The sequence below is a fragment of the Accipiter gentilis genome, chromosome 13 (assembly GCF_929443795.1).
Source record: "Accipiter gentilis chromosome 13, bAccGen1.1, whole genome shotgun sequence".
Lineage (NCBI taxonomy): Eukaryota > Metazoa > Chordata > Aves > Accipitriformes > Accipitridae > Astur > Astur gentilis.
The window spans coordinates 31525296-31544307 of NC_064892.1; the positions used below are offsets into that span (position 1 = coordinate 31525296).

At 41.6% G+C, this 19012-nt stretch overlaps 1 protein-coding gene across 1 annotated transcript; it reads right to left on the reverse strand.

The window, feature by feature from the left end:
* Positions 1-332: 332 nt before the first annotated feature.
* Positions 333-18667, reverse strand: CPB2 (carboxypeptidase B2). The gene is made up of 11 exons (XM_049815744.1): positions 18547-18667; positions 14435-14510; positions 11573-11697; positions 11377-11485; positions 10753-10854; positions 10147-10251; positions 7534-7650; positions 6453-6543; positions 2710-2912; positions 754-838; positions 333-626 (listed from the first exon to the last, which is right to left on the reverse strand). Exons 1-11 carry the CDS (start codon positions 18615-18617, stop codon positions 442-444), a joined length of 1269 nt encoding a protein of 422 aa, XP_049671701.1. The 5' UTR covers positions 18618-18667; the 3' UTR covers positions 333-441.
* Positions 18668-19012: the final 345 nt, after the last annotated feature.

The window sequence follows — 19012 nt, forward strand, 5'->3', positions numbered from 1 at the left end:
GGAAATCCTATAATGGCTCGAATGACCAAAATGGGGGAATCTCTTCTGTGGATGGGGTCTGCCCAGCATGCTGCATGTGAATCAGGGGCCTGTTCAATGCTGCATCACCTGGAGTTCCCACCACCTAGAGGGACATAAGATTATCTATGCTATTTTCCCCTTATAGCGTGCACCGCATATATATATATATCTGTAGTGCACTGAACTACCGTGCACCGCATATATATATATATATATCTGTAGTGCACTGAACTACCGTTGTGGGTATAGGTATGTAAGTATGGTTGAAAAAACCTGATGTATTCTAAAATGAGGTATAAGGGGTGCAGTCATTCTTTTTCTTGCCTATATATAAATAATTCTAATAAAGCAGCAAGCTTTTTTTTTATTATTATTTGAGCTAACAAAGTACAGTCATGCTGGAATAAATTATATTCAACATCACAAATTTTGAAGAACGTGTTGAGCTATCTCTTTGACAGCAGAAAGTGCTTCTAAGCAAGTTGGTTTAATTTCTCGAGGAGGAAGCAAAAATCCGTAAGTTCCTGTGTCCCGAAGCTCAATGGTAAAAGAATATTTAATGCCAAGATCATAAGCCCAGTCGTCTGAACCTCCAGGAGCTAAATCTATGTGAGGAAGGGAAAATAGATACGTTAACTGAAACCAGAACTTCAGTTTTCTGTTCCAAAGCTGTCTTCTGATGCCAGCAAGGATATGCTGTCATGCCTATCGTTGTAGTAAAGTCATACTTACAAATTGTTTGTGCACCTGCACCAGGTTTGTAGGTTTTCTTCGTTGTCCTCTTTATAGCTGTAGCTGCTTTCTTTGCCAGACTTTCCTGAAATTAAACAAAAAATTATTATTATAGCTTTGTGATAATAGTAAATATGTATACAGTTAGGATTTACTTACACTGTGCTCTGGATCTCACATTAGTTAAATACTCTTAAAAAAGGCTCTAGAAAACCCACAGAATGTGGTTAAAATTTTCAGCATATGCCCGTGCCACAGATTGCATTTCTGCTCTAGCTAGATAAAAAATACAGATGAGACCTTACCACCACTTTGGGCAGCAAACTGTTGTCAAACCATTTGTTCCCACTTGTCTCCTATCTTTCCTTTTCTGTCACAGTATTTAAGTCACTGTTGATTTATGTAGTATTGACAAAAACAGCAGAAAAAGATTTTCATTGAGGGAATTCTACTCTTAACCATGGAGACTTAAATGCCCAGAATTAGTGCATCACTTTCTGCTTTACAGGGAAGGAGTCACAAAGGTATTATTACTGTTCACTCACAACTGCTTTTTTTTTTTTATTGCAGTATATAAAACAGTTTGTTTGAGGAAAATAAAGAGTAACCAAGACAGCATAAGAATATATGTTGTCTGGAGTTAGTTCGTTCTATATTTACATTCCTGGATCTTTTTAATTTCTTCTGAACACACTGGCACTAATTACCAATGGAAATGCTGTATTGGACTGTCTGGGGTTTTGTCTAACGAAGTAGGATGCTACCAAGGCATTAATTGTGTGCTTTTTGCAGTATCTCTTATCTATACAACTTTTTTTTCATAAAATGTTTTTTTTAAATATGGCTTTTAAAAATATAACATGTTAACTGACATGGGGGATACATGAGGTTGAAAAGCAGTAAAAATGACAGCAGTGCATGCAAATGTCAGTCCTATAACTTTATAAACTCTCTTACTGTCAGTCCTTATGTCATACAGCGTATGAAATGACCTGTCCACCTCAGACGTGCACTGTCTTCCCATATGGCAAATCCCAAAGCCTGCAAACCTGCTTTCTGGTTGCCTTTACGTGATTTCTGCTCCTTTCTTACTGCTAGGCAGGAGCCCTTGCTGCAAATAAAAGAATTCGTTGCCTCAGCACTTGGAGCTTAGGAAACACCAAAAGTGGGGTAGGAAGTGCAGGAGAGGGAATTCCTTGCTCTTGGGAATTTTATGTCTTTACGTAAGAAGAACATGACGAAGGTGTCCACCTGGTCTTGTGGCTTGATTGCTCTGTGTTAGCAAATCCCATTTTAGCCCGGATATCCTTTCCAGATCCAGACAAACCCAGAGTTTCATGGTAAGTGGGAAAAAGCAGCAGCTAGTTTTTTCTGGTTTGAACTCTGTCGGTCTTCTAGGAGAGGTTTTACTGTGCGATGCAGTGGCTCAAGAATGTAAAGTTCTACATAGGCAGGATATGTTTTCCATACTACCATTAGGACCATTTTAAATAAGCGTCCCCAGCAAAAACCTTAATAAAAGCAGCAAATGTCCACCAGAATACCTCACTGCTTAGATATGTGGATGGTATTTTTCAGAGTTACACACCCAAGTAATTTCAGAGTTTGTGTAAACCATACAACATAAAATCAGGAATTTGCCCAAATATCTTTTCAAGGTGTCCAAAAAACTGAGACTCTGCTGTTTTAGCAGCAGCTTCAACATACCAGGGGTTGTTGATGTGTTATCAAACTGGACTAAGTATTTTCATTTTTCTGTAGTCTTCAGAAGAAGCTTGCTGTCTTGGACACTGCTAGGCCAGCCCAAACTTCTTTAAGTTCTTAAGAACATCAAGAGAAAACTCTTTTCCTAATTCTTGATCCTCCAAGCACTGTGACTCCCTCATTACAAACCTCACCAAGCAGGGTAAGAAATTCTGAAATAAATGTGAAATTTCAGGAGATGGGAAGACTTACCAGCTCATCGTGGTCTTTGCTTCTGTCCATTGTGTAAGAATATGGAAACAATACCAACTGGGAGTAAGAGTGCATGGTTATGTAGGCTTTAATGATGTCTTTGTGATCTCTGACAAAGCGAGCCACGGCTTTCACTTCAGGTTCAGACTCTGGGTAGGGTCCGCAGTATGTCTCCTTACATTCGTAGGGAGAAGCTCCTTCCCCTGTAACAAAAAGGTGCAGTGTTACTTCTTCCCTTCTTCCCTTCTGTATTTCTGTTTGTCTTATGAAAGAGCAGAGTATGATGCTAATACACAAAAAATCCTGGACTCTGCCATGCTATGGAAAGAACTCCCATGCTTGTAGAAATCAGTGCGAGCCTGCTAGAATTTCTCACCTACTAGACTCTCGAAAAAAAATGGAGAAGGTGAAGAAAAAAAATTATTCAAAGACTGGATAAAAAGTCTTAGAGGAGAGGATGAAGATGCTCCATTTAATTAATCAAGAACAAGATTGTGAGATCCCTTCTTAAAATCTAGGAGTGCTACAGGAAAGAGGCAGTTCTAAGTGATTATTTAATCTTGGGGAAAAGCAAACTGCCAATTGGAAGTTGAAGAAACATAAAGTGAAGGTTTTTAAGAATAAGTAAAAGTAGGCACTGGCACAAGTTACCAAGATGACAACTATGATTCGCCATTTTTGCTATCTTCAGCATAAGACCAAATAACTTTCTGGAAGCAGCCAGGATCTTTAGTGTTAAATGTCAGCTCTTCGGGTTTTGATAAATTTTGTAAATTTTCCCGTTTGCTACTATCTGTAGTTTAAATGCACATTTTATCCTTAAATCTTATGCAGGAATAAATCTCACTGGGTATTTTAACACCCACAAGACTTTCTTCATCCCTGGGCTTTGGGACACTTTAACAGATGTCCATCTTCCAGAAATCAGTAATGCCAGTTACATCTGCAGCATAGCAGCCCTGTAGAAGCAACGCAAGCTATTATCATATGATGCAGGAGAGAAGGAAACATCTTCTGGTGCCATTGATATCTAGGGTAGATCTATAGCGTGCCACAAAGTAGTGGGGAGCATATCTGGACACCCAAAACCCTTAAAAAAATTGATATAGGTATGTTTTAATTAATTAAATGTTGCAAGGCTCCGTACAGGTGTATTTGGGTAAAATGTAGTTGTGATAGAAAGACTAGGTGGTATGGTGGTACCTGGCTGTTAGTGTTAAGAATAAACCTGTATTTTCATGCATTCAACTGTTCCACAGATCCTGCAAGCCCCTTTATAGTATCAATGGCTGAAAAGAAATCCTCAGAGGACCTACTTCCTTGTGTGGCACAGCAGAAGAAGCAGAAATAATACAGAAAAGAGAGCAGGCTGTGGGAGTGAACTGGCAACAGAGACACTGAGTCTGGGAGATGGAGGCTCGGAGGTCAGAAGCAAAGGTACTGGGGCGGGGAGGGCTGTGGTACATTTATGTTCTGGGATATACGTATAAGCCTTAACGTTTCTGAATCGAGAGGGATTTCACAGGCAGTCCATGAAAATTCATGCACATGCAAATACAAACAATTCCTGGCATCTATGCAAAACCATGCAAAAGTGGCAGAATGAGAATGTTAAATTTTACACTGTGCCATTTTGTGCAGAAGGGAGTATTGTCTGAGGAAAAAGGCAATGCAGAACCTGTTGGCTGGCAATCTTGGATGAATATTCTATCTGCTTTCCTAAATTCTTGATCATACTGAGAACAGCCAGCTAAGGAAATGATATGGAAAATGTGGAGAAAAATTTAAGTCCTGGTTCCAGCCAAATTTAGTTCCATAGAGCAAAGTCCAAGTTAGTGCCTTGCATTTAGAGGCATAATTTTGGTTTTTATTGGTATAAAAGAAAAGCGTTAACGTATCAGTGCATTTAGTATATTTTGCTTTTCCTAAAAACCATGAGGGCTTTGTTCATAAAGTTCATAAAGTTGTTATCTGAGCAGCTGAAGAGGAAAAATGGATAAACGTGGCGGTACATTTCTAATTAAATGCATAGATCTAAACCCAGGAATTTTGCAGTGGCACAAAGCGTGTTCACAAGCAAATCTGAAGCCAGTGGAAGTCTGAACATTTGGGACCCCTGGCAAGAACTTTTCTCTGTTTAAAAGTATGTGAGTAAAGATGAAATTGTAGGTTCCCATGCATTTGTAGTAATTTCCCGTGAACACAATTGTGTTATTGCGTTCAACTGGCACAGCTAATAATAATTACAACAGTGTTATAAGGTGATAAAACTCCAGCTTGGTTCTTCTGAGGATCCTGTTGTACTCCTGGTGTTTCACACAGCTACATCAACAATGGAGATTCTACAGTTAATATATTCTGGATCAAATCTGTTCAGCCATTGCTATCTGTTGCTAATGTATCTGAATCAGTGTAAACAATATTTTCATGCTAATTAAGAAAAACAGGATTTTGTTTTTCAGCGGTTTACTGACTGTATAACTAAAAGAAATAGAAACCTAGGAGATCCTATCTGACCCTATCCTATCTGCAATCATCTGTTTAAGTTATTGCAAGCACCTGACTTCAGTGCTTAGGTTTATCTGTACAGTTTTTTCTCTCTAACGACCCTGCAAGGTGCTGAGGCTTCTTCTATGTTTTCAACCATGTCTAAGGGAGCAGCATAGCATGGCTGAAAACAGTATGAATACTTCCCTAGTTACTCAATTAAGATGTTCTGCTTTTGCCCTGTAAGAAGGGGTACATTTTGTCCAAAGACTTATTTAGAGAGGAAGCACTTTCTAATCTACCTGTATTCTTCTGCTCTTTGTAAAGTAGAATCATTTCTCCACTTCAGAAGTTGTTCATCACCAAAAGTGCTTGACAAGTTGAATGCTCGACATTACATAACCTTTCCCAGAAACTAGTATCTGTATCACATAGTTTTTTGCTTTTATTCCTCAGACTTCTCTAAGTTCTGTCTTCATGATGTATTTATTCTGAATATCGCTTTAAAATCTATGTATTTGGTCCCCATCGTCATAATTTTGAGCCTGAAAAAAAATGTATGTTTTTCACCATATAATAGCCATGGATGGTAAACAAACATTTTTATTCCCAGTTTAGCAATGGACTAAAATGACTGAAAGTCATACAGGACATTAGTATCAGTACTGAGTGAAGCCAGATCTGATCTATAGGATAACATTTTAAGATAGCTGTTCTACAGGCTATTGAAAACCTGTCAAGTACTAAAGTGCCTGCGGGTAAGTAAATGTGATACAGCCTTGACAACAAACACTGAGAGCCAAAAAGTCTTGGTCAGCTAGGCATTACTGGGATGAGTGAGGTGTTCGGTTCGTACAACATGGTGGAGCTTCTACTCAACTGGATGGCCGTGGGTGACATGGCAAGGGCCACCTCTTCCCTCTCTCCTCCTTCCCACCAATAGCCTGTACCAGGTGTGTCATGGTGTGATGCATGAGACAGGATCCAGGGTCCTGGTCCCCTCTCTCTTGTCATCATGCCGGGAAGAGGTTAGTCCCTGGTGTGGCATCTGGGGCGGAAAAATCCTGAGTCCCAACAAAAAGTGTCTCAAGTTGGGGAAGTGTTCACCGGTTCACAACAGATATTCAGCTGCATTTGTCTTTATATCAAATACCATATACCATTTGTGAAATGGTAAATGAAAATGTTTTCAAAATAAAGAATTTTAAAGGCTAAAAGCGAGGCAGGGGTACAATGGGAAGGAGATGATGTCATACCACACCAGCGCGCATCAAAATTCCTGTTCATGTCAGTACCGATGCACTTGCTGTTACCGTGCGATGAGCGGCTCTTTCTCCACAGCCGGTTCTATGGAAAGAGACACACAAGCCACCTTCAGGGAAAAAGCTGAGAAAAGTGATGCACCATCTCACTGGTTAGTTAAATGTGACTTCCCACTTGTGCCTCTACAGGTCATGGGCCGATGAAGAGGCAAAAGACCAAGGAGGATCATAAAACCATAATCTCATTGCCAGCAAGGGTGGATGATAAAAGGAAATGTTGGGTAGAATGAGAAGTGGTCGCATCTGATCTGATTTCAATGGATTTGGACTGTGGAAGGAGGGGAGAAGACATACAGTTTGGCCAGGTATGTGAGTTCAGGAGTCCAAGTCCAACCTTTCTGTAGGCATTGCTGACAGCATGCGGAAAGTTGGAAATTTGGTGTGCAGCGGTTGAGGTGTATATGCATAGTTACCCAAATGTCAGCCAAGCTGGGCTGAAGACTGAATGAGTAAAAGAGTGGAGATTTTTTTTTTTTTTAATTTGAGTGAAGGATCTAAAAATCAAAGAACCATCTCAATGGCTTTGACTTTCCAACCAATAAATAAAATCCTGGACAAAAGATACCTGTTGTACTTTCATTTCTCTGAAACAAAAAGTATTCAGAGAACGGGGCTACCTTGCAGGAGGAAGGAGTGAGTTACTGGCTGTGCTCTGTGTGATGCAGCACGCTATTCAGCTTGTGCTGGATTGTGCCGCTATTTGTAACCTTGCTGCTGAAGGCTGACACAGGCGTTCCCTGACACCGGGAAGTATTAAAATCCCAAGATGAAATTCTGTCATTTCCAAATGCATTTCCAGCAGCTTGGAAGACACAAAGGTACTGTGGGTCAAATGCCAATTAGTTGCAGCATTTTTTGTGGTCTGTAGGGCAGAGATGCAGAAATTCCAAGCACAGATTAAGAGTTTGGGGTGTGCAGTTCCAGGATGGAAATGATGCCCTAAGCATGCACACTGATAGTTCCCATAAATAGCACATCAGTACATTGCGCAGCCTGTCAAAAAAGCCCTACGTACAGAGGGATGGCTCCACGTGTACTCGTAGCCATCCACATTCATCACAGGCATGACGTAGAAATCAAAGTGCTCCAGAAGTGTTGTCATGGTCTGGTCTCTCTCACGCATGTGGATTGCCTGTAAAGCACAGAGGAAACTTATTAAAAGCATTCGTAATAGTGCTTTTCTTATCTTCCTAGAAAGGCACCTGATGGCATATGTAAAATAATTGTGCAATTATCAGGCCAGTCTGCCTCCTGATAGAGGCACATCACATCACAGAAACTGCTAAATAGCAAAGGAGCTCTTCGGTTCGAAGTGCCAGGGAGAGGGTAGGAATCAAACCGATAGAGTCAATCAGGTACACCGCAGTCCTTTAATGTTAATAGGTGGTCATGAGATAGAGTGGAAGCCTATTAATAGGAAGATTTGAGCTTTTGCTACTTGTATAAATGATAGAAACCCTCCCTCCCACCAAAAGTCCCACAAAAGTAGCATAAAATAAGGCAAGCCCCAAAATAACAAGTAACATTTCTGCTGTACGTAATGTTATTTCTTCTGTTGCATTGTGAGTTCAGTGCACGTCTGTGCCAAGAGCCAGTAAGATCTACATTGCTAATTTTGCCTCACAGCCAATTTTGAATGTTTTAGTGATACCTAGCCTGGTTGTTGGTCCACAACACAGGGATAAATTTTAACCTAGATAAGTGGGTTTGTTACTATTAGAATAGACTAAGTCTTTAATCATATCTTTTTTTTCTTCATGCCTTACTTAAACCACCTTCTTTCATTTTAAATCCTTCCTAGTTTTCTTCAGGCAACGGACTTTCTCTCACTAAATTTCCACAGTCATAGTGACAAAATTAAATGATAAAGAGTGGACACATTATAAAGAATGCCTAGGATTTGCTAGAGAGAGCTAGTGATTTTAATGTGTGTGTGCAGACTTGTATTAATGTCAGATTTTAGAATGTTACTTCATGAAGTGATATAGAAATAAAATTTGAATTTAAAACACGTAAATTAGATCAAGGGGCTGGAGGACCTAAATGTTCAGCTTGTTACTTCCGAAAAATGCTGCAGGGACCTGTCACTGGCAAAGTGACAGCACAGCTGGTAATTATTTGGAGCAGCATGAAAAGGGCAAATGCATTTCTCTCCAAGGGAACCTTGAAGGCTGGGATTATCAGTGGGTCACAAGGTACATTCAGCTGTATCTGTCCCCAACTCCTGCCGTCTCCTTTCAAATGTTATAGTCATTGAGGTTTTATAGTTGTGACTGAGGACAGAAATAAAGACATTTCTTATTATTATCATCATCATTATTTAGTTCCGCGACGGCCAAACCATAATTCATGTTTCAAGGACTCATCTATGTTGTTTCTCTGGCTACAGTACTGGTGACTGTGAAGTCTCAATCTCATCTAGATTATTTTTACTGTGAACTTTGCTTTTGCGAAAAAATAACAGTAAATAATATCTGAGGACATTAACTGAGCAAGCTGGGCAACCTTGTCTGGGGCAGAAAGACTTTAGGAGCCTTTTCCTGGTCCGTACTGGGAACTGGGCCAGCAGCTCAGCATAATGAGTTGAGGAAAGATGCCTTAAATTCAAAAAGACCAAGGCAACATATGTTAAGAACCAGGTGCAAACCATGGATGTCGGGTCTTCTGGTATACCTTTGGTCACTACCCTGAGCCGTGTAGATATTAAAGATCAGATGTGACCATTGGTCTGCGGCTGCACATCAAGACAAGGTCGGGCTAAGCCCATACTCCAGTCTCATCCCATCAGTGATTTACTAGTTTCCACGAACTGGTACTATGCATCTGGGCAGTCGTTGGTCGTGTTCCGCAGGTCTGAAATGAGGGTATCTCTAGCAGGGATGGTACCTTCAGAAGAAGGCGGCTTGCGTGGCATCATTCTTCGAATGAGGCAGATCCAGAAAAAAGCAAGAGCACAAAGAGAAAACGCAGAAGCAGAAGGTGGAGGAGCAGTAGTAGCAGATGCAGCAGCAGGTGACACAACACAGCAAGTGCTAAGGAGACACTGCTGGAGCGCATGCTGGTGTGGAGCTATGCCATGGAGCAGGCAAGTGTGGGCTACCTGTTGCTCTAGGAAGGCACGTAGGGAAGAGCCAAGGGTTGTAGGACAGCTTGAGCTCACTCTGGGTGTCCTCTGATCTACTCCAGGCAGTGGAGTAGGTCATTCCTTGGATCCATGTAGCAGTATAGACATAGCTCTAGCAGATTACCAAATACTTGCTTTTCCTGGCATGCCCCCTCCATTCCTGACCGTTCGTAATTGTAAATGTCTCTGTTGGATTTGCTGCACATACTTTGAAGTTTCTTTCATACTTGAGAATATATCTGAGCTCTTTTGCATTTGATCCATATGACTTTCTGTCTCTCTCGCACACTCCCCCTCCATCTACTGACACACACACACACACACGTGCACACACACTCACTGCTGTGCATGCAGCTTAGGCGCAAATCTCATGGGTCGGTGTTGTGGAAGTAAACGGATTAAGACTTTATGCAGCTTAGAGCGCAATTGGAAAGAGAAGGTAGATGGCATCAAGATTTTTCGCTTTGCTTTGAAAACGGTAATCAGATGTGATTAGCTACTCACGTGGCCTATGAACCACAGGCAAAAAGCAGGAGAAATCCATTCTCTAGCGTGGATACCACAGTCAATCCATATGGCACTTTTGGATATTTCCGGGCTTTTAGAAAGCTGACAAAAGAGAAATTGTATTTAATTGTCACCATTGTAAAGCGTACCACATAAAAGTGGAAGTGAAAAGGGTAACCCAGATGGAAGAAGCAGCTTCTGTCTTGTAGGGAGAGCTTAGACTGGTACTGGGCAGGGATACTGCTGTCAGGTCCATTTGCATACAGTCAGAGTCCATATCCAGACTGCTTGCAGCAAGCTCCTAACACAGACACCAAGACTACAGCAAGACCTGAGGTCAAGTGAGTAGATCACTAACTCTGCAGGGCAACAAACTAAATTGGCTTCGTAGTCAGCAGAGGAAGGTATCTACCCTGCCAGTGTTTCATGCCTTTGGACGATGGCCTCGATGCGATAACTTTTTTGTGGTCAAATGCCTTTGCAAAGGTAATGCACCTTACTAGAAGAACTTAGGAAACTTCTAAAAACCACAAAAATATGCCAAACCCCATCACTTGCTTACATTAGTGCTTGGAAAGTTTTTGCAGTAAGTCACAGTTGTACCTTCAGAACATAAAGTGGTCGTTTTTCATATGATGAGCCAATATATATTTTCTGGAGGAGGTCAGAATGGACTCTTACAACTTCTTCCATCCAGTGATATATCTGCAAGAATGAAGTTAGTAAATAGATCTCCTCCCTATTGTTTTCCTTCATCCCTGAAAGCAGTCTAGACTTAAAATTAATTCCTCCCCAAATCCTGCCTCTTTAGCTGATGGGAAAGAAAAACTACCAATTCAGCCCACTTGCCTGACTCTAATTTCTCTTAAAACAAACAGTAAGATACAGTCACAACACAGTCCAAGTATAGCCCTGAAATTCCTCTTTGGTTCTCTTTGATTAAATTATTATTCAGTTCATGTTTTAAATATTTATATGTTGTTTTGCAACTTCATTTTGCTTCTGTATTTACTGCATTTGAATGGCAGCTTGAGGCAATACATGTATGAGAGATTTTGCCTGGTGCTTCTTTCTTTCTCTAGGAAGGCATTACAGTAAATACAACTCCATGGTTGAGCAACACGATGGTAATTACCTGTTGATGATTTCTTTCCCTATCTCCATTCTCAACCATGAGACAAATTTCACCCCTTGAATCTACAGAGGATTACAACAAAAATATCTTACTTCTTTCATCGAATGGTAGTTTTCATAGTACGATGAAGAGCTGCGTGGGTTGACTGTGTCATTGATAGTCTGTTTCTCAATATGTCCTTGAACGTCTGCCATCATGACTCTGAATAACAAAGAAAGAGCACAACCTCCTGTTAAATAAATGGCAACCTTACAGAAACATTCATGACAACAAATTAAAAATACATACTTGTGTTGGATGGTCAGTTGCCTTAACTGAGCTTTTGTGCTATTTATGCTGGATGCCCTGACATAGAAATGGACTTCTCTGTCCTTCCTGATGTTTTCAACCACAACAGGTTGCCAGAGAATGACCTGCAAAATTTCCAAAAAAATTTTATTTTTTTTACCGAGGAAAGAAAAAATACTCTTACTAACATTTAATAAGTATTTTGAAAATAATCAAAGCATATGTTTTCAATTTAAGACACCCCTTGTAACAAGCAGTTTAATGTTCCCTGTGTTGTGTTATAGCATTCTGCTACTGCTGGAAATGAAATGTGTGTATTTAAGAAATGTTTATAATGACTTCTGCACATAAATTCATAAATCAAGAAAAAAGACAGGAACATAACCTTTTCTGAGATAGTATTTCTAGTATAATAGATATATTTAGCTGGTTATTATGTTACATGTTTTCAAGTCTGCTGAGACTTATTTTCCCTGAGGGTATTTGGAGAATTAATGAAGATCAGACCAGTCTTTGTAGTTATTGTATTCGCTGATGACTTTGATCGGGGAGGAAATAAATGCCAGAAGAGGGTTGAATATAAGTCAAGTTGAAGCAGCAATACAGAGATTAGAAATGGGAGGAAAATAAGAAAATGAGATTCTTCTTGGTAAAATTAAATCTTTTACAATAATACAATCGGAAGCCAACATATTCAATAAAAGGCTGAAACTTTAGAACCAATAATACCAAAAGATCTAGGGGTAACAGTAAGCAGAAAATCAGGCATGAATTTACAATGTGAAAAAGGTCAACATAATTCTTGGATGCATTTTTGAAGTCATACAGCTTGAAGTCACCAGACAATAGGGCTTATTTTTTTCCTTTCTGGTGCAGTTGCACCAGGAATATTATATTTGACTTAGGGCACCATGTTTTCAGGCATGTATCAGCTGTCAGCTGTTTACCTCACTTATTTCTCAGAGAGAATGTGTCTGCAGAATCATACAGGAAACTCATCCATGCTTTTAATCAGGACTTTGGAACAATAAATGGTAAAACATTTGGCCCCTGGATACATGAGTGCAATGTGCTATACAAGTGGCTTCGCTAGTCTCCGTGTAGCCATCTCAGACATTATTGGCAGGGTAGCGGCAGCATCGCATGGCTCAGCTTCGTTTGGAAAACCCATCCAAGAAGCAACCCGGATGCTTAGCTCCCCAGCGCCAATTTTCCTGTTGCCCTGGCTAGCCTGCTGTCCGCACGGATGTGCACCAGTTCAGATTTAGTTTCTCTTTGGTGTAGGCAACCTTTGAATTGACAGTAAGGAAAATTAAGGAACTCTGGATTGACACAGCGGAGGTGGCAGAGGAGCAAAGAATGGGGGTTAATGGGAAACTTTGATAATGCAGATGATTATTGGTCTCCTGACCCATCATCAGCAATGGCCAATACTGCCCCAGGGGCAGCTACAAAAGACTCTGTTGTAGATGTTTCCGCGTCTGGGTCTTCTGATGGATGCTACATGCAATGTGTGTGCTGTAAGAGCAAAGCATTTCCTTTGTTTTAAGTTTTTGCTTTCCAACTTTTACAGGAGTAACACCTATAATTAGCGGGATAATTCTTCTTGTAAGATGCTAATTTTCAATTGCTTCTTTTGCTAGATTGTAACCATTAAAATTTGTTGGGAGGTACTGTTTGTGTCTTCCCTTTCCCTTTCCTTTTCCCTTTCCCTTTCCCTTTCCCTTTCCCTTTCCCTTTCCCTTTCCCTTTCCCTTTCCTTTTCCTTTTCCCTTTCCCTTTCCTATTGGCTTTCCTTCTCCGATTCCCTTTCCCTTTTCTTGCCCAATTTATAGCCATAGGAAAAAAAATGGCCATTTTATAACCCTTGAAAAATGTTCAGTTTGCATATTCACATAAGTGACTTGGTAGAAACCACACGCTCTCTCTGGACTGAATGTACCGCAGTTGTTCATGACTTCTTGGGGCTCCTGTGTACGAGAAAGTGAAGAATGACGGTGGTGAGGAAAAGATGGAGGAGGGCAGGTTTATTTTGGTACAGCAAAGGAGATGGATATGTGAGTTGACTTGTGGAGGTGGAAAAGAGCAAGGAAGGTTATCAATGTGAAAACTGAAGGGAAGGATCAGAAGAAGGGGCAGCAGAAGACTAGTAGGATTTTGGGCTGGACATAAAATGAAAAGGAGCCAAGAAAGACAGAGAAAGACTGGGCATAGACATCATCAAAAGCTCTCAGTCATCTGAGACACATCCTCAGTCATCCTGTAAATTACGTTGGTTGAGGGAATGGTTACACCTTTGTTGCAAAGTGTTGGCTTCAAACTGGGAGGGTGTGATTGGACAAATGCTTTTGAAGGGAAGAGATGCCTCACTTTAATTAAATACTCTATTCTTTAATGAAAGAAAGAAGTAATAATTAAAAAAAAAGTATTGCTTAAGAGATTTTTCTCTCCTAAATGCTACTTTAAGAAAAATGCCACAAAACCCCAGTCCTGATCTTCAAGGCTCTGCAAGTCATATAGGTCAACATTGCATTGGTCTAAAGTGCTGAGGTTCCCTAGCAAATGTATTTCTACTTACTGTGTGTTGGTGCTTTGCCAATTTTGCAGTGTCTTAATACACAAAATCAATTGCAGAAATCTGAGCCCTGATACAACGCACTACTGTAACATTATGAAGGAGGGGTCTCCTCAGGGAAAACAGAAGGTAGCGGAGCAATGAAAACCAAGCATTTTCTGAGTTGCTGTACTAGGAGGAATGAAAGTGGGCTAAATCTTTCTCCGGGGGGGTGGAAGGAAACGGTATTAATGCACTTTAGGGAAGAATTTGGCCTAGAGACCAGAGAGACAGAGGGATCTGTTTACCTCGGTGGTGTTCAGTAAATCCTGAAGGGCTTCAGCCTGTTTGTCTGTTTGTGGGAGAGCCCACAAAACTTCATCCCTGAAAAACAAGGGTATTTGGGTAAAGCACAGGTACTTGGAACTAATCTAGGTCATGCAAAAGTAGAGAAGCAGGCTTGGCCTCTCTCCTCTTCCCTGGCTTGGCTGCCGTGAACTCAGAGAAGATTCAATAGTGAGGATGCTGAGTGAACCCCGTTCCAGCCTCTGCTTCTGCCAGTCGGTAAAATCCACGAAAAAGGTGGTGAAGGGCTTTGGTAGCCAATATCTACTGCTGGACTCTGAGGTCGCTCCAGCACAACGGCAACCAGCCCTAGCTAATCTGGAGCGCGGCAGCACCGGTGGAAAACGAGCTTCCACCAGGAAGACAGCTTTCCTGTTCTCCCCTGATTTTCTCGGTCTCAGTCACTGTTCAGCAGAGACATGAGCCCTCCCAGTCTGGCAAAAGCCCTCCCAGTTTGGCAAAAGCCAAGCATGAGGTTTTGTAGATGTGCAGAGACTACTACCATCATTGTTCCTACTCCTGTCCAGTTTTTCTCATCTCCTTATTTCTGTCCCTCTGCCGGGTACGGATTCAGTTGGTCTATACCACTGTCCTCCCCGTCTTTGCCCAATAACTTACATTCCCCTTCGACTTGAAACCCACGGTCCGGACGTGTTGTACGCAAGGTGGCAGTTCCCAGCTACTCCATGCCTGACCCCACCGTCGGTGACAGAAGTGAAATTCACTTTCTGGACAGAAAAAATACCACTTTGCCTTGTAAATCCAGCCCTGATCTTCAGTGCCCTGCAAGCCATGTAGTTCAAACTTGCACTGGATAGGTAATTAAAATATTTTGTGTGTGTAGAAGGAGGAGACTCAGGGGAACGTCAGACCCCTATTTCCATTTTCTGGGCTGGGGTGGCTCTCAGCCCTCTGATCGTGTGGATTTGGTGTCAGTGCACAAACCAGGCACCGTGGAAGTCCCTGCCAGTCCTGTCTGCAAAGATTGTTCTGAAAAGAGAACAGGCAGGGCTCTCAAAACTGGTGTTTTCAAGCTGCATAACATGATTGTCACAACTCATTGTCATGACTGATTTCAAGCAAAGACCTGACAGCATCTGGCAACCAGGTGATTCATCTTTTCTACTTTTAGGCAGGCTCCAAGCAATCACTGTTGTTTCTCATGCAGAACCAACAATATGCCAGCCCTGTTTTTGCCTCCACCATCATTTGACAGAGCATCAAAAAGCAATCAGGGGTAGGCAGGGTTGGCAGTTTGCCTATTTCTTTAGGCATCTGTTTGGGGCTACTTTAAAAGTGAATTTGTCTTCTTGTACCCTGGGAAGCCTTTTCACAGGGGAGACCAGAAAAGTGTGGCTGCATCTGGTTTTGTCCTATGATTCCCGCAGCCTGAGAGTACCATAATGAGGAAGCTGGTATGTGCTTGTACCCCACCATTTGCTGCCCAAATATTTCAGCTGAGTGTGGTTAAGTGCTGGGTCGGTGGTAGCTGCCAGAGATTCCTCTTATAGCTCTCGTCGGTAGGACCTGAATACACTGCACAAGCTGATCCAAGTTCTGCCCTTGCTCTTGTAGTCATGTTTAACGTGGGAAGTATTAACAGCAGAAATCGCAGTCGTTGGGCTTCTCAGCTCTTCTGCTTTGATTTGTCATTATACCCTCTTTCATCTGTCTTCTGCCCCACTCCTGTTAGAAAACACCCAGACAAAAGCTCTAATTACTGCCTTTATACCAATCTCAGAAACAACCCTCTATCCCCAGCTTCCTTGCCCTGCCTGCTGCCCTGGTACGGCTGGACATGTTCATCTTGAACACACCTCTTTTCTTTCACTTTCTGTCCTCTTGCCCTTCTTCCCTGGCTGCTCTTTGAGCTTGTCCTTAAGAGGATCCTTCTCATTCCCCTCCTCCAGCTTTCTGGCGGGGTCCCACTGGACTTTATCACTGTTTCCCATCTCTTTCTCCTCTCCCTCTTATTTCTGGGTAAGTAGAATTCCAGCTGCCATCCCCACACTACAGTGCTCACGTCTTATCCTGTAGTTATGACAGAGTGAGCGTGATGCATTACAGTTCATTTTAGCTGGTTTTGATATCTTCATCTGAGCTAATCGCTGTCTTAATAAAGAAACAGGCACTTTCAGGGTCCGGTTAACCTGAGCTAATTTAGATGTGTGTGCTAAACTGGAATGAGTTATAATCTAAATACACATATTTTTCTGCACTAGCTGTACAGGAAGGTGAAGGGGACTTGTTCCTATGCAGAACTGTGCAGAAAGCCTGTATAGTCAGGTGAATCCCGTCCAGGGACCCTGGCCACCGTCTCACAGATAGACATACACCAGCGCTGGTTCTCTGGAGGCATCTCCGTCTCTTCACCTCTCCTCTCCATTGCATTTCTCAGTCACTAGGAAGGCCGTCAGCATCACGTACCACACAGACCCACCAAAACAAGCCATCAGCGTGGATGCATCTCCCCATCCTCATAGCCAGGCTTCATTTAAACCTTGCACGTTCTTTCTGACTAACGTCTGCAGAAGAGAGACCTCCCTACTTATCTCCAGCTGAACGTCTGACCCAGGTTCTCAGCAGGTAGTGTCACTGGAAGAGTGCTGCCAGCATCTTCTCCTGTCCTCCTGGACCATGGAAACTGTTCGTTTGCCTGGAGCACAGATGTCTGCCTGCGGGCTCTCTTTTCTTCCCACCTTGCTGGGTCTCCAACAGCCTCCAGCCTTGCCCTTTCCCTACAAGTGAGGTAGGTGTCTTTCCAGTGCCATCAGCTCTTTCACAAGTCTCACAATGTTCGGGGGTTTTTTTTCGACGTCCGGATGCAGTAATCACACCGTAACCTTGCAAAGGGAAGCTTTAATACATGACCGTTAAATCCTCCGACACTAGCGCTCAAATAAAAGTAAAAAGCCAGAGACAATATGTCACCTTTAAAATCTCATTATTTTAGCCATTTTCATAACCAGGGCTGGGAGAGTTAGACTCGTGCTTTCCAGTGGGAAATGCCATATTGTTCTGTAAGGGTCAGATATTCGGTGTTTTATTTAAACATGAAATAAATGAACCTTCAAGTAGCACAGAGCAATGTTGCTCAACTGAATTCACCTAAAAACTTGTTTAGCTGTCCCCCCTCCTATAACCCTCACACCCCTGTAGCAATCCACAACAAAATACGATTGCAACACAAACGGAGATGAAAGATCCTCTTTTTAAGGCATGAACTCACTGGTGTTCACCTGTCACAGGTCCTGCCACTGGTGTGTGGTGCGGAGTTGCAGAAGGGCTGTGAGACATAATTCGTTATTGTTTGTGTAGGTATTTCAGTCCTGGGAGCAGGCTGTATTTAATCGTGATTCCTGTAGGTTGTTCAGCTTGCCTAATATCACCACATGAGGGGCTTATCCTTTTAGTTCTACCTATTAAAATATTTCAGGTTTTTAAACCAGCTGTACATGTAGCAAATAAAAGCACTTTGCCTGTCTTCATCTCTGACATATGTTCTCATGTTTTAAGAAAGCATTTGGTTTCAGGGCATTTCTGAAGTTTATCGATAGGTAACAATAAAACTGCTTCTGAAACATTGTACAAATACCAAATGGTTATTCAAAAATGATTTATGACTGGAAAAACAATCATAAAAGCTGCTGTAGAAAGAAAACAGATTGTTAGCACTTTCTGAAATGTTTTCTCTTTCTACCTCAAGAAGTAATTCATTTAAGATCTTGTTTTAAGGCAAATGAAGCAAATTATTTTTGCCCATTAAGTTTCAGAATGCCCTTTATTGGCATTCAAAAGCACTGAATGAACAGAATTGATTTGCACTTAGACCGAAAAGAATAGTTTTAATATGATTAAAAACATAGGATTTATGGATGCAAAGAAGACTTAGAATAATTTCATTTCCTCCACCATCTATATGTTAAATTGAACCACATATCCAATTACAAGAGCAATAAATAAATGTCAACCTTTGCCAAATGTTTTCTTACGCAAGTTGGAGTTATTTTGCCTCAATACTTTCCCATCCCGCTCACTACACACTAAAAGCCCCGTAGCACCAGCAGGTATTTACCTTGGAAGAGTGAAGACATGCTTCTCTTGAATCCAGCTAAAGAGGGTAAAAAAGAGCAGGTAAAACTTCATCTTCACGGCATCCACAATGAAACCAAATGCAATTGGAAAGCCGAGGGTTCAGGACCCACATTATTGATTTCAAAAATGTTATTTAAAGAGTGGTTAAAATTTAATGCTCTCTCTCACCTCAACCCCAAGCTCCTGGTGGCTAAGTCAATACAACAGGGCTCCCTGGGGAGGTCCTGCTCATACTGATGTCGTCCATCTATGAAAGGGTAAAGTACTTTTTGGACATTTTCATATTGACGAGTCACTTTTTGTCATCTCAGCTTTTGTGTCATTTCATTGCGGCAACGAACCATAGACATAAGAAAGAACACCAAGCGCGAAGTTTTTTGATCCTCTAATAATTACGGAGGTCCAGGAGCGTGCTCTGCATTCAGCACTCCTTAGAACATCACAGC